Genomic DNA, 25,929 nt, shown 5'->3' on the forward strand with positions numbered 1-25,929 from the left:
TAGAAAATGAAAACTATTTTAACAGCACTTTTTATCATTTTTGTCGACTTACATTAACATTGGGATCATTTTTTAGGTTCAGTAACTGAGAGTATTTCACATCATTTCGCCCTTCTATATAGTCCTTTAGGATAGAAACCACGTCAATGGTAACAAGCGAATCAAATCTGACTTGCAATGGTTGGGTCAGTTTCTTATTTGGCACATTCAATGCGGAGGACTTCAGTATTGAAGACAAGGGCGAGTAGGAACTCGCCATGATGATCGATTTCCAATACTTATTGGTACTTCGAAACTAAAAATTAAAATACTTGATTCAAACTTCAAAAACTACTTAATTAAACAGACGGGAACCAGCCCTAATAATTTCGACCACGTTGTCACTCAATTCGTGTGTGGACTTCACTGTTCGCCGTTTTTAGAGTCTGCTATCGAATGTAGCGACAGTCAGGACGGTTGCCGGATCTTAAGCTTCAATCATCAAATGACATTAAAAGTAGATGGTTTATAGCCATTTCGTATGTAAAAATAGGTTAAAAATTAATTTGATGTAACTTTTGTAATTAAATTTCAAATTAATTTTGAATAATAAATAAAAGGGCATTTGTTCCTTCTTATGGCACCAGGGGCACGTTGCACGATATTTCAACTTGTTTTGACACAATCCGCGCAGTTGAAAGCAAAGACGTAATATTCGGCATTTTAAAATTATAGAATTATATTTTAAAATCATCTTTTCTTATTTGACAACTATATAGAATTATTTGTTAATCCTGAGATGGTCAATATTCTTGAAGCCGTAAAGGGAGCTATTCTTAATTACGGAACAGCCAGCATGGAGACGGATCGTATTCTAAAAGTATAATCCATGATATTATTCCTCAGCAAAGTTTGATCAATGGTTATCAAATACAGGATTGGATGGCTTCTTCAACACTACAAGTTCCTGCTAGCCATGGGGAAGAGACAAAATGGGGCAAGTTTCTTATGATTGGATCTGTTCATAAACAGCTAGCCAATGATATTGCCATTCTGAAAAGTGTTGAAGGTGATTTTGAGAAATTTATGAAAGCACTTAGACCAAGAAGTCAGGAAGAATGGACTTTTACCAAATGGCTTGAAATTTCCAGCCATATGGCTGAGTATGCAACCATCCAAATTCACAATTCCAATTTTAAAATGTTACCACTATCCATTTTCACAGAGCTGGCAAGTTATTGAATCAAGCTGACAACCAGAGACTCTTGGGCTTGGCTCTTTCTACTACATATGGGAGACCTCTTCGCTACTGTATCCAGTATGAAGTTGCTCCATCTGCAAGTTATTGGAGCTATTATGCTGATCAGCTAGATTCATGCTCCCCTACCCAAGTATTTGTGGAGTCTATAAATGTTTCTCATTTATTGTGGAAAAATTCATCATTTAAATTTTTATTGAAAGATGAAAAACAACATTGCTGTTGTGGTAGTGGGTTCATCTAACCCAGTGCTTTCCGTCTCGCGTGCTGTAGCACCACTCGTTGCGAAGGGAATGTGAGTAAAAATTTCTTCGTGGTTGAACGAAATGATGATAACTCGAATTATTTTAGGAACATTATATTGGTCGCTGAAAACGACCAGGCAGCTCTGCCTTGTCTTTTGATAGGCGAACTTCTAAACAAAGCAGGACTGAATTGCAGTGTATATGCCGGTAGCTCTGAAAGGTTGAAGGAGATAACTGCAGTGGATGATATTGATGTTGTTCTTTGTGGAAGCTACGATCAAGCGGTCACCCTACGCAATGGATCTTCGAATCTCAAATTAGGTAATGTGTATTAAATGAATGCTTTAAAAATTACCCTTACTATACCGTTGAATTGTCGAACCACAAAGATCTGGATGGGAAAAAAGCAGTTGTGGTGATGGAATCGGGTGATTGTGACGCCGCAGTGGATGCCGCCCTCACTTCTCTGAAGACGAGTTCTTACATGAGCCCTGGCTTCTATCTAGTCGTTCAGGACTCCATGCTGGAAGAAGTGGATTGGCGTTTAAAAGAACGTTTTATCTCTAGCCGTTCGGGTGAATTGCTAGATAAAACAATAGACTTCACAGTTGATGCCCGATTTCCATGCCCATCGAAAGTGACCGAATACTTCCAAACAACTAAATTAGATGTAAGTTCTATAAATATTTCATTGTCAGAGTCCTCGTAACCAAATGTCCTTAGATTTTGACCGTCGGCAACGCCCGTGTGGTTTTCAATGCTCAGCCTTCAATGCCTCTTACTCAGTGGGACCAACTGGGGCAAACCTTGCTTGTTTTCTCATATCGTTCAGCCGCCGAGTTACTCACCCTTCTTGGTAATCTCTCTGGCATTTCTGAGATCTCATTGTGGTGTGAGCAGCAATCTGTTGCCTTGCACATCGTCAACCAAATCCAGGTATGACGAAGTTGCAATTTGCGTAATCATGTTAACCACATCGTTGGGGTTTATTGCGTACATTGTATGGCAATGATAGGTACCACGCATTTGGGTCAACGGTTTCTCCTCATACGAGCCAGGATTTGATCACTTGTTGCCCATCAAAGAAAGTAAATGTGAAAAATTCATTATCGTTGAGGGTGGAAAAGCCAACACTTCATTGTATCCAATCCTCGACGGGCTCCGTTCTGCACAGCGTTCCTGGGCTATTCAAGGAAATAGAAATGTGTTCGTTATTAAATTTCTCAAGCAGTTGCTGGTGCAAGACTCGTTTTCCACGAAAACAGGTAAGATATTTTAAAAAAGTGAAAAGGAAATTTAAGGAAAAAGCTTTATGTAAATATTTTCAGACTTACTTCTAGAACTGATAATTGCAAGTAGTCGAGATATGGGAAAAGTTGCTATTAGTTCAGCGAAACGTGGCGTTGTTTTCGAGCTTACTGATGCTGTAGGATTGGTTGCTGTTGTCGCATCTGATGGTGATCGACTCGATTCGTTGGTCCGCATTATCACATTGGCTTTATTAAAAGGCAATGCTATAATGCTGTGCAATGTCCAAAATGACATTGCCCTGACCCTCGTAAAGTAAGATAGGCTGTACATTGATCCCTGGTTTGTTATTGTTACTTACATTTTAAAATTATCTTAGGATTGCGAAAGATGTCGGTTTACCGAACGTTATACTTACCTGCACGTTGAATGATGAAAATAATCGAGCTTTGTTAAACCATCATGGAGTTCGCATGTTGGTGCTTTGTGGTGATGTTTCTTTGCCAAGTCAGCCCGGGCATCATGTAAAGAAGATCTTGGAGGTGGACGCACACTGGAACTGGACTGGGGATAATTTCGTTGTACACAAGTGGGTGTGGATGGCCACTGGAGAAGGACTTGCAAATTAAAGAAGTTCAATCATTCCGTAGTCGCGCCGCTAGATTATGTAAAGGCACAAAACTGTTGGAGAAAGGGATTACTTTATTTACATGTTTATTAACTCAGAACCCATGATATTATTATTGGAAATAGATTGGATTTACTGCCGCTGGAAGGAATGGAAAACAATTTTGTTGAATTATTGCGGTGATTGTTGGCAACTTGAGGGGAGGTGAACTTTGAGGGGAGAAAATAGGAAATGGAATAGTGTAGAATTAATCATGCGGACATGGCTGGCACTTGTTCTATCGTCACCCTAAAAGCTGGCTTTTTTTTTTGTGGTTGGCAAAACAAGCTTCATGCAGGTACGGTAACATAAACAAAGGTACCAAAGCTAATAGTTGGATCGTCAGAATACATTTGGTCTCCATTTCAATTAGTAGAGGAGGCTGCATTAGGGGTGGAAGAACAGGAGAATTCTTCGTCATCACTCGCCCGATTCAAGGTACAATTGGAACTGCGCAAATTTTAAAAAAAGGATGGTGATGAGAAATTTCTTATAAAAGTGCAAAAAAAAGGTTTGGAACTTACACCAGGCTGACAATATCGCATTGGTCTAAATCAAAATTCAGGGACGGCGGAGGTGAGCAATTCTTTTCTGCGCCCACACCCGGTTCTCTTGGTCGGGAAAGTAGGCGTCGTTCGTGGATTTCTTCCGATATACACTCCAAATTCTTCAGAGTATCTGAATAGCTCTGTTTGGCTTGGGCGACACTAGACTGAAGAAGTTCTACTTTTAACTTTTGCGCCATCAGTTTGTTTTGAAAGTCTTCCTTTTGCTCTGTTGGTTATAAAAGAAACAAAAGGTTACTGAAGCGATCAAAACTACCAGAACGTATCTCTTATTGTGTGTACCAAAATAGGGTCGCGATTTCTGAATAGCGCTTTTCAAATCTTTCTCAAGATATTGATACTGCAAACAAAACCGGAATTGTACTTGGAAACTTCTGTAATATTCTGAAATGCTACACAATACCTTTTGCTTTGCTGCCTCAAAAATAGCAGCACTCTTCTGATGTTCCTTTTCACTTTGCTGCCTTTGGGTTTCTGCTTCCATTACCTAAATTTGAAAAAGTATACCTTTAACATGAATCAATTTCTAACACAACCACATTATAAAAATACCCTCATTGTTGCTTGGTTCAGCATTTCCTGCCATGCATTATCAAACTTCCATTCATGTTTTTGGCTGAGAAATCGTTGTTCCGCAAGGGCTATAGTTTCTTTAGCAGCTTTGTGTATACCTTTGAGCAACAACAGCAGACCATAGACATGATGATGTGCAAAACTGTTGGGTTTGTTGTACTTACCAAATGCTCTTTGAAACTGAACTGCTGCTTCCTGGCAACACTCTTGAGCTGTCTTGTATTCTTCAAAGGCATCATAATATGGTCTCGATTTTTCAATGGAATTTCCTAGTTTTTTGGCCAAGGCTTTCAGTTGCTGGGTAGATCTACTCAACAAGGTACGGAAACCAGCATTGGCTTCCTGCAGATACCAACATGTCAAGGTCAGTTATGGCTACTTCATTGCGTTTTTCAGATATTACATCAAGTTCTGCTTCCCAACGGTTGATTTCATCTGTTGTTGAGTTGAGTTTCTCTAATTCCACCTAAATCCATACCAAAGAGGTTAGTGGAGTGCAGTTTCCTATGTTTTGAAGCAGAAGAGAAAACACTGACCTGAATTCTTGGATCGAGTTCTTCGTCATCTCCTACAGCAGGCGAGGAACGAAACATATTTAACGGCAAATTATTTGAAACCACACTATTAACAAAGGAAAAAACTATCCAAATGATCTGAATAAGATCTCTGGACAGCAGATAATATCGTCACGGGTGTTTGTGCGTCACCAGTTTCGCTATCAGCCGGCCCTCCCGGACGACATTTTCACGTCGACTGAGGAACCTTGGACGTGGTATGAAGTGAACGCCGTTGGGCGTCTGACTTGGGGTATAAGCCCACGCAGCAAGTCAGATTGCAGTGAAAACTCTCGCAAACAACAGCTGAGTGCACGGGCGAACGGCAAAACGTAGGAGGAGAAAAAGTTCGAGGCTATCACGTTTAAGGCCAGCTAAATTTAACTGCCATGAATGCATTCATTATTATTATTTTTGTAAAGAAATAATTTCCTACGTGTGCAATATTTTACAGTTATTTAAAGGAAATGGTGTGTGAAAAATCTGTATCGTCGTACGTTGGCACCAGACAGAGAAAGAAATGGCAATAGCTTCATACATATGGAGCTGTAATGAGGAAACATGTAATTATCCTCTGAAAAGCAAGGAGGAAAAATTGTCCCCACTGAACTTTTGAGGATACATTCCCCAAAGAACGCCGACGCAGTCAAGTTGATTTTTAAATTCTTGTCCATTTTTTACTGGGGTACGAACCCCCACTCAAGTTTTGGGGAATGTTAGCCAATCGTGCAAGAACATTTTTCAAATTTCAAAATTACTACACACAAAACCGGAATCAACATGCAAACAATAACACCTGAAGTCACAGTTTTCACCTCCTCTCTTTCAAATAAACCCAAACTGATAAGCTCTCTTGTTTTTAACGCCATTGTATACAAAGCCCTCCCAAGTGTAAGGTACACCTACCGTTTATACACAATATGAGTCATAATCAGTATACGTCCTTATCTAACAGATATGCTATGCGACTCTGCTTATCATCTAGGGCAATGTTCTGTTACACTTGGTACTTACCATTGATAAGTGTTACGAGGGCATTTGTTATTCCCAGGGTGGGGGGACGCGTAGTATTGCAGCATTTCTATTCTAGTTTCGTTTGGCGGTGCAAGAATGTCGAGAAGGCTGCCCAGGTAGTTCATACTATTTTCACACACACACGCACACACACACAATAGCGGTAGCATTGTTTTTGTTTTCACCGATGTGGTTATTCTGAAATTCAGGGCAAGTTCTTCGCAACAACGAAGGAGGTCATACGTCGAACTTCAAGAGGAAGAGGTGCACGAGTTGCGGGTGGAACGTCGCAAATGGAATCGCCAGCACGGTTTAGGATTGACAGTCGCAGGTGGAGGAGGATCGTTTCCCTACCGTGGCAGAGAAGAGGGCATTTTCGTTGCCAAACTTGTGCCCGGAGGAGCAGCCGACGAAGCTGGGCTCAAGTTAGACGATGAAATCCTATCGATTAATGGAGTTTATTGCTCGGATCTGGAACACCATCAAGCAGTTGATTTGTTGAGAAATTCTGGCGGAGATTTGTACGTTCGAGTACTACGCAAAGTCATTCGACTAGTCGAATCCGCCGTGCCGTTAGCACCAAACGTGGCTCCACTTATTCGTTCAAGATCGAGTTATCAGCTCAACTCCGCACGACGTGAGGAGAATGGCAGAAGTAGAACTCCCGATCCTCAAATGCGACGACGTTCTTATTCGCATAGAGCAGACGATATTTACCCACCGACTCCGATGGAAGAGACCGGCTATCTGAGACCGAGAACGCCTCCTCTTCGACGGATGTCAACTTCTCATCAAGTTGAACCGTCAAGTGTAACTCCTTATTCTTCCAGAGCCCTCCAACACACAACTCACCTGGATTCCACTGGTGTTCATTTCCATCCCTATTGTTTCGCTTGCAATCCGTCCGTTGTTCACTTAAATCCATCGAACATACCTCAGTTACCATTACCTTCCATTTCTTCTTTCCCGACGGAGCACATTTACGCAACACCCGATCACGCAAATGGTTACCCTTCGCCAACACTGTCGCAAAGATTTAATTCCTCCCGGCCTGCGGCAACTTGGGTTGATGATGAACCAGAGGATACAAATCGATTCACCGTAAGACTTGAGCGCGATGAAGTGACTGGACTCGGATTTATCGTGTCCACCAGAGACGGCCAAGCCCATTCAGAAGTACGTCCAATAATTCCCTGTCAACTGTTTAGAAAGGATTAACTCAATTGATTATTTGCTAAATTTAGGGTGTTTACATTTCGGGAATAATTAAAGACGGAGTGGCGGATAGAAGTGGTATGCTAATGGTCGGAGATCGTATACTATCGGTATTAACCACATAATCTAATTGAATTTTTAAAAAAGACATTAGTGATATGCAAATATTTAAAAAATTCAGATTAACGGGTTAGATGTGGAGAAGGCCCATCATAAAGAAGTGGTAACTCTACTTAGTCGTTCTAAACCTTACGTCCAATTAGAGTTAGAACGCGATCCCTCAGCAAATTATCCGGAAGTGTTTGATTCGGAAACCGAGCCAGAACATTTTAATGCCACTCGTAGAAGTACGTTACGTAGCAGCATGTCACATCATTCAGAGCCTTGGCAAACGTAAAGTCTCATCTGTTAAAAAACAAAAATAATAATAAACGTTAAGTTGATAAAATTCTTTTTAAAAGTAACTACACCCAGATCAATCACAATCCACCACCACGAGCAGCGATGCCTTTAAAAAGCAGTTTAAAGGCCTCTTCACGCGTAAGCGCTCCCATAGCAACGCCAGTGAGGCACCATCCAAGATATCCGTCACCATCTCCGTCGCCACCGCATCCGCCTCGTCGTTCATCATCGGCTTCAATGAATTTCGCTATGAAATCAGCCGATCCGAATGATCTCAAACTTCACGAGCTTCAATTCCCACCGCCTCCGACAGAGTTGGGCCGTTTCAGGGAAAGCATTACGAAAAACACTTTAACTGAAACGGTCGTTACGCGAGTTACGACCAACCAGAAAGGCCAGCGGCCCGTCATTACAGAGGTTTTTACAACTTCCTTCATTTTTGTTTTATGTTGTTTGACATGGCTGTTATCACGCATCATTGAAAAATTGCGATGTCGCATTCCGACGTGTTCTATAATCCAGGATGTGGTGATCCGTAAAGATATGGGATCGAGGCTTGGATTGCGGATTGCCGGCGGCAAAGATTCATGTTCCATTCCATTCGGCGTGGATGAGCCCGGCATTTTCATTTCACGAGTGATTCCGCAAGGGACAGCTGCTCGTTCTGGACGATTAAGAATAGGCGATCGGCTCTTGAAGATCAATGGAAATGAGGTTTCAGATTGGACCCACCACGAAGTGATTCGTACCCTCTCTCAACCCTCCCAGCAGATCATTCTTACCGTACGTCACGATCCGCAGCCGGAAGGGCTCGACGAATTTCTCATCCAGCGGAAAGATGACGAACAGTTTGGCATCAAAATTATCGGCGGAGTCTTGGAACAGGATAGTTATTGCGGCAAAAAATACGATTCCGGTATTTTTGTATCCAAAGTCCATCGCGGTGGCGCCATCGCTAGAGACGGCCGAGTAAAGGTAATCCAAATCCATCGACGGCTCTAATGTCATTACGAAACAAAAACTAAGCATGAGTTTAACTGGATTAAGGTTGGAATGCGCTTGCTAGAAGTGAACGGAACTAACGTGATCGGCGTAACGCGACGTGAAGCCATCGAAGCTTTCCGGAAAGCCGGTCACGTGCTCCGGCTCATGGTTTGCGACGGATGGAGTGAAGACACTAAAGCCGTTGACAGTGATGACGTCACGAGCAATCGATCGTCTGTTATGAGCAATTCCAGTTGGTCTGACAAAGCTGCAAGTTCAAATTTCATCCGCCATCAGTCGGTGCGTTTCCCTGTAGAAGAAGAATACGTGATTCGAATTAATTAAATGCTTTTATTTTTCCTTACTTTAGATTCACGGAGCAAAACAACCGAACGGTTGGCCTGCACATTTAAATGAATCAAATTCTGCGAGATCAACTCCAACTTTATCTAAAAAGGTGAATAAACTTTAAGTCAAATTAATCAAGATAGTTATATCGAGCTAGTGCCAATTAAATATTTCATAAATGCAATGATTTTTGCAGAAACACGTTGGTGTCAAATTGCCAGATTTGAGGGGATCAAAACATTTCCCTAAAAGGCCGAGCTTTACAGAGTCTGACGATGTGAAAACGACTACAATCGTCATGTCAAAAACGACAGTCGATAAACCTGACAAGGAGGTGTTTGACGAATGCTAATTAAACAAAATTTATCCTTTAATTTAGTTTTCTAATCTGTGTACTCTTATTAAATCAATCTACGATTATGGCTGTTTTTAAATTTTTAAGAAAATATAATTCTATAGTGACCTGATGTTTATAATCCCTCACATGCTGTTTCCTTATTGACATGCGATTAGGATAGCAAAAACCGTTACATAATATCACGAAAAACCTGTTATAGTTACAGGAGAGTGGCTGAAAGCTAAATGTTTTCGGTTTAAAGCTCAAGGGCATCGACTTTTGCATAATTTAGTATAAGCTGCCACACAACAATTCTTTCTCTAAAAGCGGAACTAATTGATTAATAAAGCAAGCAAAACATGTCAGCTGAGGCATTTGCAAATTGAGATACCAAACAATTTTAAATTTACGATTAAAAATGACATTGTCAATCGTCAAATTAATTAAGAATTAGTATTGAACTTACGATCTAAGATGAAAATTTCGAAATGAAATTTAAATTCCGACGAACGAATCCTTTGGAGCGGAAGAATTCAGGTCTCGACTGTTCTCTTCGGGATGATGCGATGAAAGAGATGGTTGTTGGATGATGACTGAATTATTTTCGTTATTTCCTACCAAAATAAAATTCGTTAGGAAAAGTAAATAAACATGGATTGCCTTCCTCGCTTACGGTAATAGTCAACTGACAGTTCAATGCCACATAAAAGAAACATTAGATGAAAAATATACAGTTGAGCAGTGCTTTTATATCTAACCGTGAGTGATTTACGCCAAAGGTGCGTAATCCTTTGAAATAGACGATCTTGACATGAGAATTCTGCGTTGACAACCGAACCACCTAGTAAAAAAAAAATACAAAACACACAATTTATTAAGTATAGTAATGACTCAGGATTTAAATGCTTTTGTTGCATGATAATAATATTTCTGAAATTTCTAAAGGAGGATATAGGGCGCTACCTACGCAGGTCCATGTCCTTTTTTGTGGTGTTGGCCGCAGAGAAAGCAAATCCCATTATCAACGCTCTGCTGAGTAATAACCGGAAAACGATTTCATTAAATATCGGTATAGAAAAGAAATCATGAAAAATATTCTAACATCACAATGCAGCTTTGCTATACCAGGCAAAATTCAAGCCCATTAAAGGTCACGGTCGCCAACATACGTAGACACGAAACAACGCCAACATACGAAATTTAAATGCATAATATGCGCCCACACTGCTGTTTCCGCTACACAATACTTCTAAGCCGGTCGCTTTTGTGAGAAGATGAGCTGACGATGTATAATTTTAGGTGACACGTCAGTTTGGAACATGTCAGTCATCGTTTGATTGTGCAACCCTTCGAAATATAACGCGGAAAATGCGTCCTGGATCCTTCCTAGCATAAATATACACCCTTTTGCAGGGCTGAGCTGTATGATAATAATGTGCAAGTTATCCACATCCTAAAAATACAAATGGAAATAATTAGTTAATATTTGGAAATTTCTGCATAGGTCTCAAAAGGTTGGCCTCACTGTACGATTTCATTTTCTTTGTAAATAAGTATAGTAATAAAATTTAACTGACCATTTTTTATCGTTTAAAAAAGCTCAGTTAATACACGAGCAGATCCTGGAATCATCTTCGTTAACTGTTGATTGGTAATTCCACGTCAAAAGCTTGCCAGGTGGACTTGGATTCTAACATGGCCGTATTGGGCACGCAAAACATGACGACTTGAATGGTCCGGCTGCTTCTGTCGCTGGTTATGGAAATATAAGCGAGTAGATCTTCGTCTTGTATGTTAATTGTCATTTTCATTGATGTTGAAGCTTGTGGTGTGATCCGATTTAGGAGGCGTAAGCACTGTGCAGTTACAGCCATAAAGTAACCGTAGTAATCCATAATATGCAAAGTGAATTCTGTTTCGTTCAGAATTTTAAGCCAACATGCTGAGGAAAGTATGTCGAAGCATCCTCGTCCTGCCTATGAAAAATTATGGTAGATAATTATAGTTTTTATTGCTTAAATCGCGTATTTGAAACGTGTCAACTAAGGCTTTGATAATTCCATTTTTACGTACCATAATCTTTCGAAAATATTCCAGGCAAGGTCTTTCATATTCAGCCCCAACGATGTTTAACTGCCACAAGAACAAAACTGCACAGAACAAAAAACCTGGAAGATAAATTAGTAAAATGTTGGCATTTCAAAATCCTTTTTTTTTTTTTGTTTAAGCTATTTTTATGAATTGCCTTCTTCGTAGAAATTGAAATTTTCATAGCTTCCCATTTCGGTAAAAGATGCCTTGAAAACTCGTAAAATGTCACAAGCATTTCACGAAGATGGCAGTGGAACACCGAAGTGTTTTTGGTCGTTGTATAAAAGCTCGGTCGCAGGTTGTTCCAGAAACAGAACTTCACCAGCAGTTCTTTTGTTGTATCGGATCTGTTTCTGTCCTTCCTATCGCAAAGTAAAATAAAACGCTATAGTTAACTTCGATGTTGCTAATTTTCAATCCATTTACAATTTTCAATTCTAGATGAAATTGGCGTTAGTGTTCTTGATGGCCCTGGTGGTTATTTCTCAGCAGTTTTACCTTCGTCAGCCATACTCTCGGACGTTCTGGCTTTCGCCCTATCCATCACAAGATTTGATCGGTCATTACCAGCCGCTAGTAATGCCACTGGTAAATAATCAATTGAATTTTAATTGTCATAAACTAAAATTGCTCTTTAACTGGGGAATTCTTTTTTTTTAGCCTGAAAATTTAGGCGTGATTTCAAAAGGTATCCAAAATGACAAGAATCAATTTCCGGATGCTCAATCAAGAATCAGAGGTTTTGGTAATAAGCAGCCGTCATCGTCAAATAACGAACCGGCGCAACGCTTTCTACTTGGTGGTAGTTTCGGAAACAATGGCTACACGAGCAATGGAAACGTGCGCTACCCATTTTTGAACACTTACACTACGACGACTACAAGTACAAGCACTGTAGTTACCTTATCGACCAGCACAGTCATGAGTACATCCACCACGTCCACCACCAGCACCAGCACGGCTGTTATAACTGCAACAGCCACTTTGTCTCTAACGTCCGTGGTGAAATGCGTTCCACAGTTCCAGGTGGCGGCAGGAGCGGGTTCTTGTGGCCGGAAGAAGAGATCAACTCATGATTCCGAAAACGAGTCTCAATTTGCCATTAATCCGTCCGAAACGCTAAAGTAAATCAATATTGAGGATTTAGTTTTGAATTTTGTTTTAATGTTTTAATTTGTTTGTCCTGTTTCAGAGTGATACCAACGGCTCTTCCGTCCGAATCGACTCTTCTACGAGAAATAAGAGAATTAGGTCTAACGAACGATGAGCGCGAAGTTATTGGAAATTTACATTCGTCTAAAACAGAAGTTTACCTCGATGAGACGCCAGAAGAGGAACAGAAAACTATCAGAGAGAAAAGATTTTTTCTTCTTAACAGGAACTATTTCTTCACGTCGACATCGACGACTACATCGACTTCTACCATAGTAGTTCCGGTAACATCAGTGATGCAGTCGGTCACCACAGTGACTGCATCTACTACGACGACACTCAGTTCGTTCGTCTTTTCAAACTCGACCGTTACACAAACAATTAACCTGATAACCCCAGTTCCAGCAGCTCAATGTGTTCCGGCAGCCGTTGCGCCCATAGTGAATTGCCTTTCTTGTTTGCCAACTGGCTACGTTCTCTGCGCTGCCACTGGCTAAGCATCTTGGTTCATGGCACGGGCGTTATCAAGAAATGCAACTAAGTTCGACTGACTCGAACTAAGTGCGAGTTGGTGAAGTTCAAGCTGACTTAGCAATGTAGAAGTAGTGTGTACCTCAGCTTGTTCTTTTCTTCTAACATTACTCCTTCTTTCAGGCTTTTCTGATTACGTACCATTTCAATCCGCCTTGTAATCTGGTTGATGTTTATTAGTGAAATATAATATTAGAAGCATCAATGTTAGTTTTAAACGCTAAAATTCAAATACCAGTTTTCAGTGTCAGAAAAAATTTTCATCGATGAAAAATTCCTGAAAGGCTGGTGACGAATAAGCGGACATAATCTTTGATCATGTCTTTCCCGGATGCAACTATTGTTATGGAATGGATCTCTATTTTCATATAACCTAGCCAATTACTTGCGATTCTCACCTTTGAAACTCAATTTTTTTTTTTTTCAGGAACAGCCTATCACCTTAATAAGTTCCATTATGTGACTTGTATACTTGAAAGATTCTAAAAAAAAAAAAAAAAAAGGTCGTTGCACTTTACGGTGCAATGCAATTGGCCAGTTCCACGTTACTTTAGGGTGATAATTAATCATTTTTCCGACCTGTCAGCTTAGCTTTTTGCTGAGTCAAACATGATTTCATTGCCACATGGTTTAGTTGGACTTTTCAACTGTGGGATTTTTGAAAAATGGATTTAACTTGTTCTTACTGCAATTGAACAAAAAAAAAGATGAATAAATTCTAAACGTCATTATGGTCAGTATATAAATGCTGATGTGGTACCTCATTGGCAGTCCAGAATTGCACCAGCTCTTCTGGAGGTGAGCCGCTGAATCACCTGTGTCTACAATCCATCCTACATTTTTACAAGGTGCACATGTTTAATATCAATTTTACAATTCGTACTACTGGCACGTCACATATCGCATTGTTATAATGCCTCAGTGAAGTTACATTAACCCTAATACATCTTTAAATTAAATTTTGGTGACATAATTGAATTAGATGAAATTTGCCCTTCTTCTTTTATTGGCGTTGGTGGTCATCTCCCAACAATTTTACCTTCGTCAGCCGTCTTCTCGAGTATTTTGGGCGCCACCTTACACGTCCCCTCACGCTGCTAACAATTACCGGCCGCTAATATTTATCACGGTAAGCAAATGCCATTTTACTTCTATTCAATCTACGCAAATCAATACGATGTTAAAATGGCTTATTACAGCACGAAGACTTCAATCCCAGCTTCATACCAACCGAAGGTCGCAATCATACAGACGATGACCAAAACGAATTTCCCGATATCCAATCAAGAGTCAGAGGCTTCTCAAATAATCGAATGTCTCCCCTGAATAACCAAAAAGGGAGATTTTTAATCGGTGGTTTTGGAACCAATGGCCTCACCTACAACGGTTACTACAATACTGACAAGCGCTTTTATAAAACATTTACTACCTTAACCACTACAACTAGCACGTCCTTAAGCACAATATTCGCTACTTCGATCAGCACTTTAGTTACCGTATCAACCAGCACAACAATCAGCACATCCATCACTTCAACCACCAGTACCAGCACAGTTGTAGTGTCCAACACAGCAACTTTGACTGTGGCTTCACTAGTTACTTGTGTTCCACAGTTCCAAGTTGTGGTAGGAGCAGTGGCTTGTGCTGCTGGACGCAGGAAACGTCAAATCAACGATTCTGAACAATTCATTATCGCTCCTACAGAGACACTCGAGTAAATTCGGCATTAAATCTTTGAGAAAATCAAAATGGAAATCTTACTTTTTATTTCTCCTTTCTTTGTAGGTTAACAACGACAGCTCTTCCGTCATTAGATGTGGAACAATCAACAGAATCGGATCTACCTGTCGAGGATGAACAAAAAAATGTGAATGCATTAGCTTCGTCTAAAGATGAAACTCATCTCAACGATGAGGATAATTTGAGAGAAAAACGTTTCTTAAATAGATACCAATTTTCTACATCTACTAGCACATTGCTAACAACATCTACGACGACTTCTACGTCTGTGTCAACATCGACGTCGATCATAACTGTTCCCACAACATCAGTAACTGTATCGACATCCATATTGACTTCTCTCACAACAACAACGATGACTTCATTTGTATTTGTAAACCAAACAATCACCCAAACGGTGAATCTAATTAATCCAGCACCAGCTGTTCAATGTGCTGGAGATACGACTGGTGACAATGTTGTAACCGGGCCAGGTGAGTGCGTACCTGTCGCATGTCTACCAGCAGGTTTCGTCGTATGCGCTGCTGCTGGTTAATTGCCTTTTCTAAAACACTACAGCAACTATTTGAAAACTAAGTTGTATCTGCAGGCAGATAATTGATGTTTTGTTCGTGTTGGCCTAACATTTTATCTTGCAGATGTTTCCCGTTTATGACTTAAGCTTTTTTGTAACTGGATTGTGGCTGAATAGAGTTTAGAGCATCGTGATTTTTCAATTAATTTAAGTAAATTACACAACCAGGTTGGCCGAGTGGTTAAGGCGCCAGACTTAAGATCTGGTCCCCGATATAGAGACGAGGGTTCGATCCCCTCACCTGGTATATCAGCAATAACTACAGCTATTACAATACTAAAATTGGCAACACAACTAATTACTTTTGAAGTACTACTTGTCGAAAATTACTGAAAAAAAACTACTACAATATAGTTGCACATTGACTTAAGAAACGCCTCAGAGGCAAACATATTGTTACGTCATTTAAAACTATGATGGATATGACGTTTTTTGACAATAAAGACTGACTAAAATACTTAAGCCTTACGTGAATGTGAGCAAGGAACACAATTTTGGTTCAAAAATGAAATTTACGCAATGACGCTATTCTGGGTAATGGCTTTAGACAAACCAAAATGAGAAAAACAGTACATCTATCACAAGTACGCCGTTACTGCATTTCAATAAAAATAAAGGATACCAGATGCCAAGCGTTTTCAATTGCACAGTGTTACGGCAAGGCTTACGTGTACGAGCTAAGCTAGGATTTTGAAAATGTGACTTACCTTGCCTAATAAATCATCATCACAGCTAGCGCCTCGTGCAATCAAGACACATTGTCATCTTCCTTTCTGCCAAAACTTCATCACTGTGTTTCAGAACTAATAGCCAAAGTTTCAGCTAACTCTTTTTACAATAATGTGTTTGCACTAGAAGAAATTACCTTGCAGCCGCCATGTTGATCAACTATTGACTGATTTGATAGGCTGGCAACGGTGTTTTATTTAACTTTGTGCTGTCCATTTCGCAAAGGAATGGGTGCGGTAAGAAATATCGTTCCCTTCCTACTCCTTTCTTCGATTGGCATATCCTTGAGAAATGAAATAGATAAATAAAACTATATTTGTACAAAGTCGAAAAATGAAATATTTCCTCGAATGAATTATATGTTGAAAACAAATAGGTTAATTGTTTAGATTTGCAAAAATTCAACACTGTTCCATCGGTTACCACTAACATCAACTTGTAAGGACACCATTGAATTTCTTTAACTTTCAACGAGTGTGACAATTTGATTTCAACACACAAGCACAATAGCACCATTTGATTAAATTAATACCTGTTTTGCTTTGTTCTAAAGAGGTTGCAAAAGAACTATTGCAAAATATGGCTGACTTAGTTTTAAGCCCTGTCGCAGGAGGCGTGGGTGTCGAGGGTATTGGTGGGGCAAACCAACGAGGAGCAGTGAGATTTACATCTATGTAGTCGGATTGGGATTGAGCTCAGCATCGACCTGACGATATATTTAATCAGATGTTGTCCTAAATTTGCCTTACTCTGAAATACCTTGCGTATATGTGTTTTTCATTTTACTAATTGATTTATTCGGATGATGTCTGACTACAACTAACGAGCAAAATTTATGACGCTGATCATCCGGCTGTCCAAACATTAGTCGCTTGCCAAAATCGCTAAACGAGGTCGGACTGAGAGGGTGGGAGTACTTGATACTTCGAAATTCTGTACATATTAGGACAACTGGTTTTTCGTCGAATTCAGACTAAACAGCATGACACGGTTAAACTGTGGTCTTTCGCTCTCCCAAAACCTCCATCCGTTGGCCGAATTTTACGTATTGACCGTTGGAATACGTTTCTCATGTGGCAGAGAGCAAATAGTAGGTGGGAAAACATTTGCCCAGATTGCGACCTAGTTATTCTATCATCTGTCAGCGTCATCGAGAGTTACTATCGACTACGTGATCATGTCCACTGAGAGAGAGGACAGCATGGATTTGATATAAAAAGGCCAACAATTGCTTAACTAAATCACCAGCGATCGAAAAGTACTTACTACAACAAGTCATCCCGGCATCATGTTGAAATCCACGATTCTTTTCCAGGTAAGTCTAAACTATTTCCATTAGTGTACTTGTAAGTCTAAAACAGTCTTTAAACACGATAGTCTGAATGACATACACTGTTGTCAACAATTTAATATTTTAGATTCTTTGTTTGCTTTTCGTATGGACAAATTTCGTCTGCACGTTGAAATACGGTACGTTTTGCTAATTTATCCATTAGGTTCATATTATTATTTTATACCTTAATTACTCAATATTATTGTTTTCGTATACGTAAGATGGTGATCTCGACGAAGTTGTTGGTGGTACTACAGTTCTGAAAGGTGCTCACAAATACAAGGTCTGTAAAATTTTAAAATTTAAGACCAATTGTTTTACAACTTTAAATTTTATTGGCTGCTGATATCCAACCATTCGGTGTCACGGTTTTATTCCCGTTTGAACAAAAATCGCAATTTTCATACTTGTGTAGGCGTTGATTCTGAAAACGAAAGGCACTGAGACCACGCTATGTGGCGGGACAGTGATAAGTGAAAACCACATTCTCACGTCGGCCAGCTGCGTTGATGCGTAAGTCAAACAAGGTAAGTTACAATTTCCTGTACTGATTCAATCGCGTGAATTATAGGAAACCCTATGACAAATTACAAGTCATTGTGCGAGTTTACACCATCGTCCCAATGGATTCAACGAGAATCATTCGTTACGTCTTAGACACAGACATTCAAATCCACAAAGATTACAACAAATTGACTAGAGTAAGTTTAAAATTCGTATTTAATCCTAGAAATATTATTATTGCTCTACGTGGATAGGTAAACGATATCGCTATTCTGCGAATGAGCTCTCCTCTTGACCTAACGCTCATCGCAAAAGTAACGTTGCCACCAGAGGCAGCAAGCAGTCCGTCGTATGCTGGAACCACTGGAATAGCCACTGGTTGGGGTATTACACTCAGCAGTGAGTTGAATACCTACATTTTTGGCATTTCAAAATGTTTTAGATTGATAAATTTGTCATTTAATAATTTCAATCGTCGTTAATTAACGCTTACTTAATGAAAACAGATGGAACAAGTGTTGCGCGATCAATGCAACAGGTTAGCTTGCAGATACGGGATAAATTGGCTTGTGAAGCCCTTCATGACAACTACGATGACAAATTGCAGTTATGTACGTACACTACTGGGAAATCCATTTGCTTGGTAAAGTTGACAAAGAACCTCAACCAAAATTCGTTGCATTAATTCATTTGAATTTGTTAATTTACTAAATGCTAGGGAGATTACGGTGGACCCATTTTAGTAAATGGAGTGCAAGTCGGAATCAGTAGCTACGTTAAAGTTTTCAATGGTAAACCTGCTTGTGAGAGGGGTGCGGTCTTCACGCGTGTTTCCACCTATGTCAACAATGGGTGGATTGTGGAGAATATGCTGAACGGGGAAGAAATCAATCCTATCGTAGTTCCCACAGAACCAACTACAACTACCAAAGCTCCATAAGCACAAATGCATAAGTTCCACCTTCTGGTGTCGTCAGATTTTCGCATTTTGATTTCTTTTAATACTTCTGGTTACCTATCCCCACATTGGCTCTATCCTTATAGAAACAAAAGTTTAATAATTTTTCTGAGACTAGAAATAAATAAACTGAAGCATCCATCTACACAGTTAAACTGCGCTTACCTTCACTTGGCATTTTGATAATAAATTTACGTACGTGAAGACCTAGGGAACTGAAACTTGTTTTACCTGTAACTGTAAATTCTTAATTGACGTGTCGAAAAATATGCTCCTTGATTCACATCGATGTTAAATGATAAGATTAATCTTCATCGTTAATTTTTAAGAATTTTATCAAACACACACACGCATAAAGGCATTTTTGATTAAACTGATACCTATTTTGCTTTGTCATGGTTCGAAGAGCGTTGAAAATGACTAATTTCATAGCCGTGTCAGTTTTTCTTCGTAGTGTTTGCATTCACCATTGTGTTATTTGAATCAACCGTTTTCTGGGCCTCTACCTTCTTGGTACTTGGAGCGCTTGTTTGACTTGTTGTTGTGTTGGGTTTCAAAGTTGTAGTACTCTTCGTTGATGTTGGGATCGTCGTAGGGGGAGACGGTGTTGTTGGTTTAGGTGGAGCAAACCAACGAGGACCAGTGAGATTTACATCTGGTGGTGGTTCTGGAATCGCAGGCCGATTGTCCACCAGCCCAAACGGACGAATTTGATAGAAGAAAAGGTCCAGTATGTACATGGTTCTCGGGTCAATGTAATGGAAGGATATAGTGCTATCTGAGCAGCAATTACGACCCTAATAACATTTGTTTTTATATACTAAATTCGCCAATGAAACGGATTATCATGTGAGATTCATACCTGTGTGGGAGGATAGTAAATGTAATCCCAGTACCAATAGTCGCCGGAATGGATTTCACCAGGGAAATAGTGAGAATCTGCACCAAAGGGAAAAATCTTCCTCTGCCTTTTGAATCCCGCGTATCCATCGCTGAAACATTCAAATTTTTCATGCAAGTACCTTGAAAATTTAAATGAAATTAGGATAGAAATGGAATGTTACATTTCTCATCGGAAAACAAACAAGACAAACCCATTTCTGCATCTTCTGCTCCTCCTTGGTCCTTCCGGCAAAGTGATTCGTTATGGTATCTATGAAAAATTGATAAAACCATAAAATGGAAACATTAATATCAATTATACTGATAATTTACCCTATTGTTACGAATCTTCTGGTAGCTTCTTTGCTCAAGGCATAACCTGTAAAATATGTTTTGCAATTTGTAAAATAAATTCCACAACTTTGGTCATAGAATAAATCAACTTACCAGCTCCACCACTGAAGTAACCTTTGTCAACAATCGCTTTAAACTTGTGGCCGAAAAACAAGGGTTTCGACGTGTCAAATCCCGACAGAAAATAACGCAGATTTTCTACGATAACATACCTAAACATTAAATGAATATAAATGATCAGAATTAATCTAGCAATTTTTCAATAACTTTTCAAATATTTACGTGTCATCGTCAGCCTTAAGAAACCAATCCACTTTATCTTGATAACGTTCCCACACGTGACGAAATGCTTCTCGGGTTTTCCCCCATAGTCCCTCTCGACCTTCTGCCACTGGCAACCCAATCGCTGGAAGCTTCGTATCTTTTAAATATAAAATATTAGCCACAAATTGAAATTTAGTGTGTGAATAAATACCGACCGTTCGCCGAACTCATAAACAGTAAAACGTTGCAGCGAGGACCCCATGTTTCTTTGACGGCCAAAGCTTTAGTTTCGTGATTGGCAGGAGTCGTCATTACCCAGCATAGAATACGGACTTTATCATGGAGATCTTTTCCTTTTTTATCTAAATATGTAACATAACAAAAACCTCTATTATTATGGCACAGAAAAATTTCATTTAATTTCTTTAACACATACCCACTATGACATTTTCAGCGTGAGCTTTGATTGTATTTGGCTGTTGTTTCTTATCACCATTGGTGACATTTTTCTGATGTAATCTAGGTAGAATAAAGTTAATTTCATTCCATATTTACGTTGCCTTAATAGATAATTAATAGAACAAAATTACCGTAGGCTAAATGATTGATTCAAGAACGCGATGACAGTGCAGCCGAAGATAACACCAAAAAGGAGAGATCCGGAAGATTGCCGAAGAAAACGACGCATGGTAAACAGTATCTAAGTGCTGGCTCAGAATAGCAGCGTTTATGCTTTTCAGTCAACTCCAGTACTGAGTCACGCATTTTTTACGGCATTTAATACGCAGACTTTCTTGCATGATGTGGCAAACAGCTTTTAACTACTCGAACGATAAGAATGGGGTCTGGTTTACTGCAGGTTTGGATTACTAAACAAGTGTACTTGCAGGTCTAAAATATGGACTGCACTACAGGAAATTCACGCATTTGTTTCCGTTGAAATCCGATAACAAAATGCAGGTGGTATGCACTTGTGCTACGTACGAAAGGGTTATAACAGAACGCCTCTCTGTGCACACAGCGTCTGGCACGCACGTCATTTTTCTGGCACTTGAATTTTCCAATTTCCATGGATACTACCTACACTTTGTAGCAAAAAAAAACGAGGATCAACGATTTTTTAAATCAGGGTTAAAGATACTGTACATAAATTTGCCCAACCAAAGGGTTTGCAAGCGACAGTAAATAGAGCAAGAAAACAATTAACGGAAATGTCATTATTACAAAATCACCAAGTAAATTTAGTCGATTAACTTTCTCTCGTTGTAGGAAAGGACTTGTCAGAAATTTAAAAAAATCTAAATCAATTAGTTAAAATCGTTTCTAATGGAAAGAAAGGAATCAATTTCCCGAGGATAGACTGAAAGTGCAAAAATAAATCGTTTTCTTTGCACAAGGTTGCTCAAATAAAACCGGTTTTACTTCTAGAATGTTCAGTATACTTTCTCCCTACTATCAAGCGGCTCAGTTTCCAAACAAAGCCGGACACAGGTGGTCACTTGATGCATCTTGTTCAAGAAAAAACAAAAATTTCAATGTGAAAAAAAACTTATTTTAAGTTAATGGATACCAAATTTCCTTTCGGAAAGGCAGTATTGTTGTTGGCAACAGCAGCTTTTGTTATTTACATGATTTACTTTATCCAACAGGCCGACATCTCTTCCCAACAGGTAAACAAATTTTAGATGGTTGAGTAAATATTGGCAAACTTCCTGCTAAGACAAACTGACCAAATTATCTAACCCAGATTGGACGTCTGCCGAAAACAATTCGTTGTGAAAATAAACCACTTGAAGAAGCATTGGACACGTCGCTACAATCAAAACAAACTTCAGAGGAGAATGTTAGTGTACGACAATTAAATGTGACTATTAAGCGTGACTTTTTTAATTACATGGCTGCATCGCTGCATAATACTCCGTATCCTGGTGTGGAAAACTATACCCAATATATAGTGGCCCGTGATGGATTGTTACCATTAACCAACATCGTGAAACCTCTCAAACCTGAATTAGGGACAGTGTTGAACGACGTCCTTTCTTTTCGATATCCACTTAGCATTGATCCCTGCCAAGATGTGAATCAAAGTGTTTTCATAGCTACGGTTTCGGCACCTGGCAATTTTGTCAAGCGAAATATGATTCGACAAACATGGAAAAAACATTTACAAGCTGCTAACGAAGATGGTCTGCTGGGAATGGCTCGTTCTGGTTTTTTAGTGGGGATGTCAAACGATACTTTGATACAAAACCAAATCCAAGAAGAGAGTAAAACTTACGGTGACATCATTCAAGTAGAAATACCTGATTTTTACGAAAATCTATCGATGAAAATGGCTGCTTTTCTTAACTGGTTGTACAAAAACTGTGCCAATGTGGACTTCGTTCTTAAAGTCGATGACGATGTTTACGTAAACGTACATAATCTAGCTCTATTCATTCAATCGTATCGTCAATTCAATCACAGTATTTTTGGGGTTGCTAGTGTCCCCTTTACGCCTGACAGAGGTAGTACGTTTAACAACAAAAAATGGCACCAAAACTAGTGAATCTAACAATTTTAGTGACAGACAAAAATCCTATTTCTAAATAGATGGAAAATGGAAAGTCACTTACCAAGAATGGCCATGGAACACTTATCCCAGCTATTTTGGTGGACCAGCTTATTTACTGCATGGAACTGCAATTCTTCCTTTGTTAGCTGCTTGTCAAACGACCCCCATGATATCATTAGAGGATCTCTACTGGACCGGCATCTGTGCAGAGAAAGCTGACGTCAATATCAATTTTTCTTCCAACTCAACAACGTAAGATGAAGCAACGAGCAATAATTTACATTCATTTAAAAAAATTGTTTTCTAATTAATACGAAATTAGAGTATTTGGGGAACGTTTACCTGCTGTGCTCGACTCATGCGATATACGTCGCCATATTGCATGGCTGACAAAATCCATCGATCATATGAACATCTCTCACGTGACTACTGACGACTACTATTACAATCATACCCAATGCGTTAGAAATGATTCTAATGGACGTGGAACAATAGCAAGCGAACCTGCCAAGTTTTATTTTGATATTTTACCAAAGAATCGATAAAACATTTTACATTTAACTTGTATTTTCAAAATTAATCTTAAAACTTATTATAACCAAGTTCAAGTACAACTGTCAGTAAAACAAATATTTTGCTTAAGTTATAGTACGTTATTTGAAGTTAAGTGCTGGTAAAAATGTATCTCGTCAGTAACCTTTTTCCTGAGTTCAAGAAAATATTTTCAATTTGAATGTTAACCACCAAACAGCCATTCAACTGCATTTGTGCATTATAAAACTCACCAAAGTAGTAAATAATTACTGAATTAGCTTAATAACGTTGAACTTCACCAAACCACGACAATTCATGAATAATAACTGAACACAGCCAATAATGACAATTACACAAGAATATCAAGCTCGGGAAATTGTATTGCAGCAAACAATAAATAGTCGCCACGGGATGCCTGGTAGGTTTTTTTTTTCCAAATTGTGCAGCAAAAACCTGCCATTATAAAACTAATTTAGTCCTAGTACACAAAACATCAGTATTACAATTTAGAAGTCATTCAGTAACAGATGTTCAAATCCTTATGATTCATATGTCCCTATCTGTTGTGGTTCATCATTTTACAATCCAACCCAACAATTCGAAACAAATTTCACTCACCTCAACACACGACAAACCCCGTCTCCCAAATCAACTACATCGAAGACCTTAAACAAAGGTAACTGCCTTGTAAGGAATGCATCTGATGCCTTCATCCCTCCATCACAGCATCCTATAAATGAAAACAATGTTAAGTAGCTCATAAACAATATTGGATAATATTTCCACAAGACTGACATCAGCACAAAAAATTTATATCATAAGCTAATCATCGAGCTAGGTTTAGTGAGAAGAGTTCATCACGATCATTAACAATCTTGCAACATAATTAAATGAACTCACCCAAACATCTTGTGAAAGAAAAATTTTAGAACCACAAGGATACCAGTTGCTTTACAAGGTGTTTTGCCAAATCCTGTAACCATGGCTTCTGGCATACAAACAGACCTGTTTACCAGAGTATAATTCCATTAAATTGAACATAGGAAGGACAAATATGTGTCACAAGGATTTCTCAGCATGGGAATTTGATTTCATAGCATCCTCATCGAGCTGGGTTAAGAGCTAGAAGTATTCATCATATACTAAAAATATCATAAATTTAAGATAAAATACCCCACCTTTAAGTGAGTCAACCTTATCCAGGTCAGCGTGAGCGAAGTAGCCTTACCTACAAACAATACAATAAAAAACATTAATACTTCTCTGGATTTTAAAACACCAGCACATTTCAACTGTGATCAGTGAGAGAGTTCAATATCAGAAAATTGTCATTGAGTTTAGTTTTCCTCATGAATGTCAGAGGTAATGACAAGATAACCAAACTTACGGTTTGTACGGGAATCCATGAGTGGTTTCAAGAAAATTTTAAATAGTAAATTTCTTCGCCAGTTCAATCAAAAATCGACGCAGACTTCTAAGGGTGTCGAAGAAAATCACACCACATATTTCTTGTCGAACAGCAACTATATTAAACGACCATCAAAGATGTAATAAACCAAAAATCTCTTCAATAAAAATACTTAATTCGACTTAACTAACATCGAAATTGATTAGAAGAATGATACATAACTATGATTTCAAAGATATTTAACGATTATTAAATATTAAATCTTACTTACAGGCAACATTTCGTTCCATGCTTCGTAGAGCTACGACTTCGAATGATTTGAAAAAACCAACTACCAACCACAAGTAAACTTCGGCTGCCTTTCGATCGCACAACACTGCCAAATTGAACTTTAAGAGCTCGAAATACCTATTTTATTATTAAGATAAACTACAGTAAAATTCGTAATTTAAATGACTAACAAATTCGTAAAATGATTTTTTGCTATTTTTGAACGACCTTAAACATTGGCCAACGGATTTTCACGGTAGTTGCTTTTTGGCATGTTGCATTAGATTCAACGAGTCAATCAGATTGAAGTCGTGTTAATTCAACTTGGTAATTTCCCGGCTTACTTAAAAATATGATTTCTTAATTTTTTTAAAGTAAACGCAACAAAATCATGCATTATTTTTGTATTCTGAGTTCCTCATACGTTTGACTGCTAATCTATGGGTTATTTCAGTTCAAATCATTTTATAACTGTACTTCTGTTCAACTGAAATACTGTTCAACGAGTTAGCCAATAAAATTTTATTTTTACGATTTGTCATGCAACCCGTTTTGAGGGTTTCACTTCATTTGATGTTCATACTAACCCTAGTCTAAATTAGAAACCTAATGCACCTCTACTGATTCTGTCGTACACAAGCTCAGGATGATTGAGGTGCTC

General features: G+C 38.9%; 9 protein-coding genes, 3 long non-coding RNA genes and 1 other non-coding gene across 16 annotated transcripts in view; 7 read left to right on the forward strand and 6 right to left on the reverse strand.

The window, feature by feature from the left end:
- The window catches only part of LOC130690544 (RNA polymerase I-specific transcription initiation factor RRN3-like), a 34,933-nt gene extending 34,521 nt beyond the window's left edge, over positions 1-412 (reverse strand). The window contains exon 1 of one of the 2 annotated variants that reach the window (XM_059495841.1): positions 53-412. In XM_059495841.1, coding sequence (XP_059351824.1) covers positions 53-259 — 207 coding nt within the window. In that variant the 5' untranslated portion in view covers positions 260-412. The remainder of the gene's footprint in view (positions 1-52) is intronic. The other variant, XM_057513557.2, reaches the window with a different exon arrangement.
- A 213-nt stretch (positions 413-625) lies between these two features.
- On the forward strand, positions 626-3,505 carry LOC130690537 (betaine aldehyde dehydrogenase-like). The gene is made up of 11 exons (XM_057513547.2): positions 626-687; positions 759-859; positions 916-1,142; positions 1,205-1,370; positions 1,441-1,532; positions 1,589-1,803; positions 1,872-2,152; positions 2,206-2,418; positions 2,498-2,747; positions 2,811-3,045; positions 3,110-3,505. The coding sequence occupies exons 2-11, from the start codon at positions 779-781 to the stop codon at positions 3,357-3,359; spliced, it is 2,010 nt and encodes a 669-aa protein (XP_057369530.1). The 5' UTR covers positions 626-687; positions 759-778; the 3' UTR covers positions 3,360-3,505.
- Positions 3,506-3,747: 242 nt separating this feature from the next.
- LOC130690571 (SH3 domain-binding protein 5 homolog) lies at positions 3,748-5,340 on the reverse strand. Its single transcript, XM_057513596.2, has 8 exons — positions 5,073-5,340; positions 4,940-5,002; positions 4,701-4,878; positions 4,516-4,634; positions 4,367-4,450; positions 4,246-4,303; positions 3,922-4,171; positions 3,748-3,847 (listed from the first exon to the last, which is right to left on the reverse strand). Exons 1-8 carry the CDS (start codon positions 5,127-5,129, stop codon positions 3,763-3,765), a joined length of 894 nt encoding a protein of 297 aa, XP_057369579.1. The 5' UTR covers positions 5,130-5,340; the 3' UTR covers positions 3,748-3,762.
- Positions 5,341-5,995: 655 nt separating this feature from the next.
- Positions 5,996-9,499, forward strand: LOC130690524 (protein lap4-like). The gene is made up of 9 exons (XM_057513523.2): positions 5,996-6,220; positions 6,314-7,280; positions 7,349-7,429; positions 7,501-7,712; positions 7,781-8,138; positions 8,244-8,696; positions 8,769-9,005; positions 9,076-9,162; positions 9,250-9,499. Exons 1-9 carry the CDS (start codon positions 6,201-6,203, stop codon positions 9,403-9,405), a joined length of 2,571 nt encoding a protein of 856 aa, XP_057369506.1. The 5' UTR covers positions 5,996-6,200; the 3' UTR covers positions 9,406-9,499.
- A 1,022-nt stretch (positions 9,500-10,521) lies between these two features.
- LOC130690627 (uncharacterized) lies at positions 10,522-11,543 on the reverse strand. Its single transcript, XR_009001060.2, has 3 exons — positions 11,464-11,543; positions 10,968-11,366; positions 10,522-10,843 (listed from the first exon to the last, which is right to left on the reverse strand). It is a non-coding gene; the product is annotated as an uncharacterized LOC130690627 (long non-coding RNA).
- A 158-nt stretch (positions 11,544-11,701) lies between these two features.
- LOC130690560 (uncharacterized) lies at positions 11,702-13,369 on the forward strand. 2 transcript variants are annotated; one of them, XM_057513582.2, is made up of 4 exons: positions 11,702-11,853; positions 11,923-12,069; positions 12,142-12,605; positions 12,674-13,369. In XM_057513582.2, the coding sequence occupies exons 1-4, from the start codon at positions 11,704-11,706 to the stop codon at positions 13,128-13,130; spliced, it is 1,218 nt and encodes a 405-aa protein (XP_057369565.2). In that variant the 5' UTR covers positions 11,702-11,703; the 3' UTR covers positions 13,131-13,369. The 2 variants fall into 2 exon arrangements, with proteins under 2 accessions (XP_057369565.2, XP_059351827.1); XM_059495844.1 differs by having other exon boundaries at positions 11,923-12,057.
- On the reverse strand, positions 13,196-13,981 carry LOC130690617 (uncharacterized). The gene is made up of 4 exons (XR_009001048.1): positions 13,925-13,981; positions 13,714-13,849; positions 13,400-13,646; positions 13,196-13,326 (listed from the first exon to the last, which is right to left on the reverse strand). It is a non-coding gene; the product is annotated as an uncharacterized LOC130690617 (long non-coding RNA).
- LOC130690558 (serine-rich adhesin for platelets-like) lies at positions 13,895-15,491 on the forward strand. The gene is made up of 4 exons (XM_057513580.2): positions 13,895-14,012; positions 14,147-14,293; positions 14,364-14,878; positions 14,950-15,491. The coding sequence occupies exons 2-4, from the start codon at positions 14,147-14,149 to the stop codon at positions 15,437-15,439; spliced, it is 1,152 nt and encodes a 383-aa protein (XP_057369563.1). The 5' UTR covers positions 13,895-14,012; the 3' UTR covers positions 15,440-15,491.
- A 150-nt stretch (positions 15,492-15,641) lies between these two features.
- On the forward strand, positions 15,642-15,725 carry Trnal-uaa (transfer RNA leucine (anticodon UAA)). The gene has a single exon. It is a non-coding gene; the product is annotated as a tRNA-Leu (tRNA).
- Positions 15,726-17,424: 1,699 nt separating this feature from the next.
- On the forward strand, positions 17,425-19,157 carry LOC130690574 (chymotrypsin-2-like). Its single transcript, XM_057513599.2, has 8 exons — positions 17,425-17,522; positions 17,626-17,677; positions 17,762-17,823; positions 17,956-18,053; positions 18,112-18,241; positions 18,299-18,443; positions 18,551-18,687; positions 18,763-19,157. Exons 1-8 carry the CDS (start codon positions 17,496-17,498, stop codon positions 18,982-18,984), a joined length of 873 nt encoding a protein of 290 aa, XP_057369582.1. The 5' UTR covers positions 17,425-17,495; the 3' UTR covers positions 18,985-19,157.
- A 213-nt stretch (positions 19,158-19,370) lies between these two features.
- Positions 19,371-21,618, reverse strand: LOC130690555 (glycoprotein-N-acetylgalactosamine 3-beta-galactosyltransferase 1-like). The gene is given in 10 exon segments (XM_057513573.2): positions 19,371-19,799; positions 19,865-19,944; positions 19,947-20,024; positions 20,097-20,155; positions 20,218-20,263; positions 20,332-20,450; positions 20,521-20,659; positions 20,718-20,864; positions 20,939-21,021; positions 21,093-21,618. Coding segments are annotated over 10 exon segments (1,209 nt in total). The 5' UTR covers positions 21,191-21,618; the 3' UTR covers positions 19,371-19,439.
- Positions 21,619-21,994: 376 nt separating this feature from the next.
- On the forward strand, positions 21,995-23,601 carry LOC130689494 (beta-1,3-galactosyltransferase 5-like). Its single transcript, XM_057512441.1, has 4 exons — positions 21,995-22,172; positions 22,250-23,009; positions 23,095-23,308; positions 23,379-23,601. Exons 1-4 carry the CDS (start codon positions 22,065-22,067, stop codon positions 23,599-23,601), a joined length of 1,305 nt encoding a protein of 434 aa, XP_057368424.1. The 5' UTR covers positions 21,995-22,064.
- Positions 23,602-23,952: 351 nt separating this feature from the next.
- Positions 23,953-25,333, reverse strand: LOC130690614 (uncharacterized). 2 transcript variants are annotated; one of them, XR_009001042.1, is made up of 6 exons: positions 25,270-25,333; positions 24,978-25,113; positions 24,769-24,818; positions 24,491-24,595; positions 24,209-24,320; positions 23,953-24,043 (listed from the first exon to the last, which is right to left on the reverse strand). It is a non-coding gene; the product is annotated as an uncharacterized LOC130690614 (long non-coding RNA). The 2 variants fall into 2 exon arrangements; XR_009001043.1 differs by having other exon boundaries at positions 24,491-24,712.
- Between the last annotated feature and the right edge of the window lie 596 nt (positions 25,334-25,929).

The sequence above is a fragment of the Daphnia carinata genome, chromosome 6, assembly GCF_022539665.2.
Source record: "Daphnia carinata strain CSIRO-1 chromosome 6, CSIRO_AGI_Dcar_HiC_V3, whole genome shotgun sequence".
NCBI classification, from domain to species: Eukaryota; Metazoa; Arthropoda; class Branchiopoda; order Diplostraca; family Daphniidae; genus Daphnia; species Daphnia carinata.

What these genes read in the sequence shown, in the direction of transcription:
- LOC130690537 (XM_057513547.2), top strand. Translation starts at nt 779, where the DNA reads ATGGTCAATATTCTTGAAGCCGTAAAGGGAGCTATTCTTAATTACGGA. An exon ending in AGACGGATCGTATTCTAAAA is followed by an intron (nt 860 to 915) that starts GTATAATCCATG and finishes TATCAAATACAG; the next exon opens with GATTGGATGGCTTCTTCAAC. An exon ending in ATCTTCGAATCTCAAATTAG is followed by an intron (nt 1,804 to 1,871) that starts GTAATGTGTATT and finishes CGAACCACAAAG; the next exon opens with ATCTGGATGGGAAAAAAGCA.
- LOC130690571 (XM_057513596.2), bottom strand. Translation starts at nt 5,129, where the DNA reads ATGTTTCGTTCCTCGCCTGCTGTAGGAGATGACGAAGAACTCGATCCA. An exon ending in AACTCGATCCAAGAATTCAG is followed by an intron (nt 5,003 to 5,072) that starts GTCAGTGTTTTC and finishes GTATGGATTTAG; the next exon opens with GTGGAATTAGAGAAACTCAA. An exon ending in TGCGATATTGTCAGCCTGGT is followed by an intron (nt 3,848 to 3,921) that starts GTAAGTTCCAAA and finishes AAATTTGCGCAG; the next exon opens with TTCCAATTGTACCTTGAATC.
- LOC130690524 (XM_057513523.2), top strand. Translation starts at nt 6,201, where the DNA reads ATGTCGAGAAGGCTGCCCAG. An exon ending in CTAGAGACGGCCGAGTAAAG is followed by an intron (nt 8,697 to 8,768) that starts GTAATCCAAATC and finishes AACTGGATTAAG; the next exon opens with GTTGGAATGCGCTTGCTAGA. An exon ending in CTCCAACTTTATCTAAAAAG is followed by an intron (nt 9,163 to 9,249) that starts GTGAATAAACTT and finishes TGATTTTTGCAG; the next exon opens with AAACACGTTGGTGTCAAATT.
- LOC130690560 (XM_057513582.2), top strand. Translation starts at nt 11,704, where the DNA reads ATGTCACAAGCATTTCACGAAGATGGCAGTGGAACACCGAAGTGTTTT. An exon ending in TCTGTCCTTCCTATCGCAAA is followed by an intron (nt 11,854 to 11,922) that starts GTAAAATAAAAC and finishes TTTCAATTCTAG; the next exon opens with ATGAAATTGGCGTTAGTGTT. An exon ending in AGCCGCTAGTAATGCCACTG is followed by an intron (nt 12,070 to 12,141) that starts GTAAATAATCAA and finishes CTTTTTTTTTAG; the next exon opens with CCTGAAAATTTAGGCGTGAT.
- LOC130690558 (XM_057513580.2), top strand. Translation starts at nt 14,147, where the DNA reads ATGAAATTTGCCCTTCTTCTTTTATTGGCGTTGGTGGTCATCTCCCAA. An exon ending in GGCCGCTAATATTTATCACG is followed by an intron (nt 14,294 to 14,363) that starts GTAAGCAAATGC and finishes GGCTTATTACAG; the next exon opens with CACGAAGACTTCAATCCCAG. An exon ending in GCTCCTACAGAGACACTCGA is followed by an intron (nt 14,879 to 14,949) that starts GTAAATTCGGCA and finishes CTTTCTTTGTAG; the next exon opens with GTTAACAACGACAGCTCTTC.
- LOC130690574 (XM_057513599.2), top strand. Translation starts at nt 17,496, where the DNA reads ATGTTGAAATCCACGATTCTTTTCCAG. An exon ending in AATCCACGATTCTTTTCCAG is followed by an intron (nt 17,523 to 17,625) that starts GTAAGTCTAAAC and finishes TTAATATTTTAG; the next exon opens with ATTCTTTGTTTGCTTTTCGT. An exon ending in TCGGCCAGCTGCGTTGATGC is followed by an intron (nt 18,054 to 18,111) that starts GTAAGTCAAACA and finishes CGTGAATTATAG; the next exon opens with GAAACCCTATGACAAATTAC.
- LOC130689494 (XM_057512441.1), top strand. Translation starts at nt 22,065, where the DNA reads ATGGATACCAAATTTCCTTTCGGAAAGGCAGTATTGTTGTTGGCAACA. An exon ending in CCCCTTTACGCCTGACAGAG is followed by an intron (nt 23,010 to 23,094) that starts GTAGTACGTTTA and finishes ATTTCTAAATAG; the next exon opens with ATGGAAAATGGAAAGTCACT. An exon ending in TTTTCTTCCAACTCAACAAC is followed by an intron (nt 23,309 to 23,378) that starts GTAAGATGAAGC and finishes ATACGAAATTAG; the next exon opens with AGTATTTGGGGAACGTTTAC.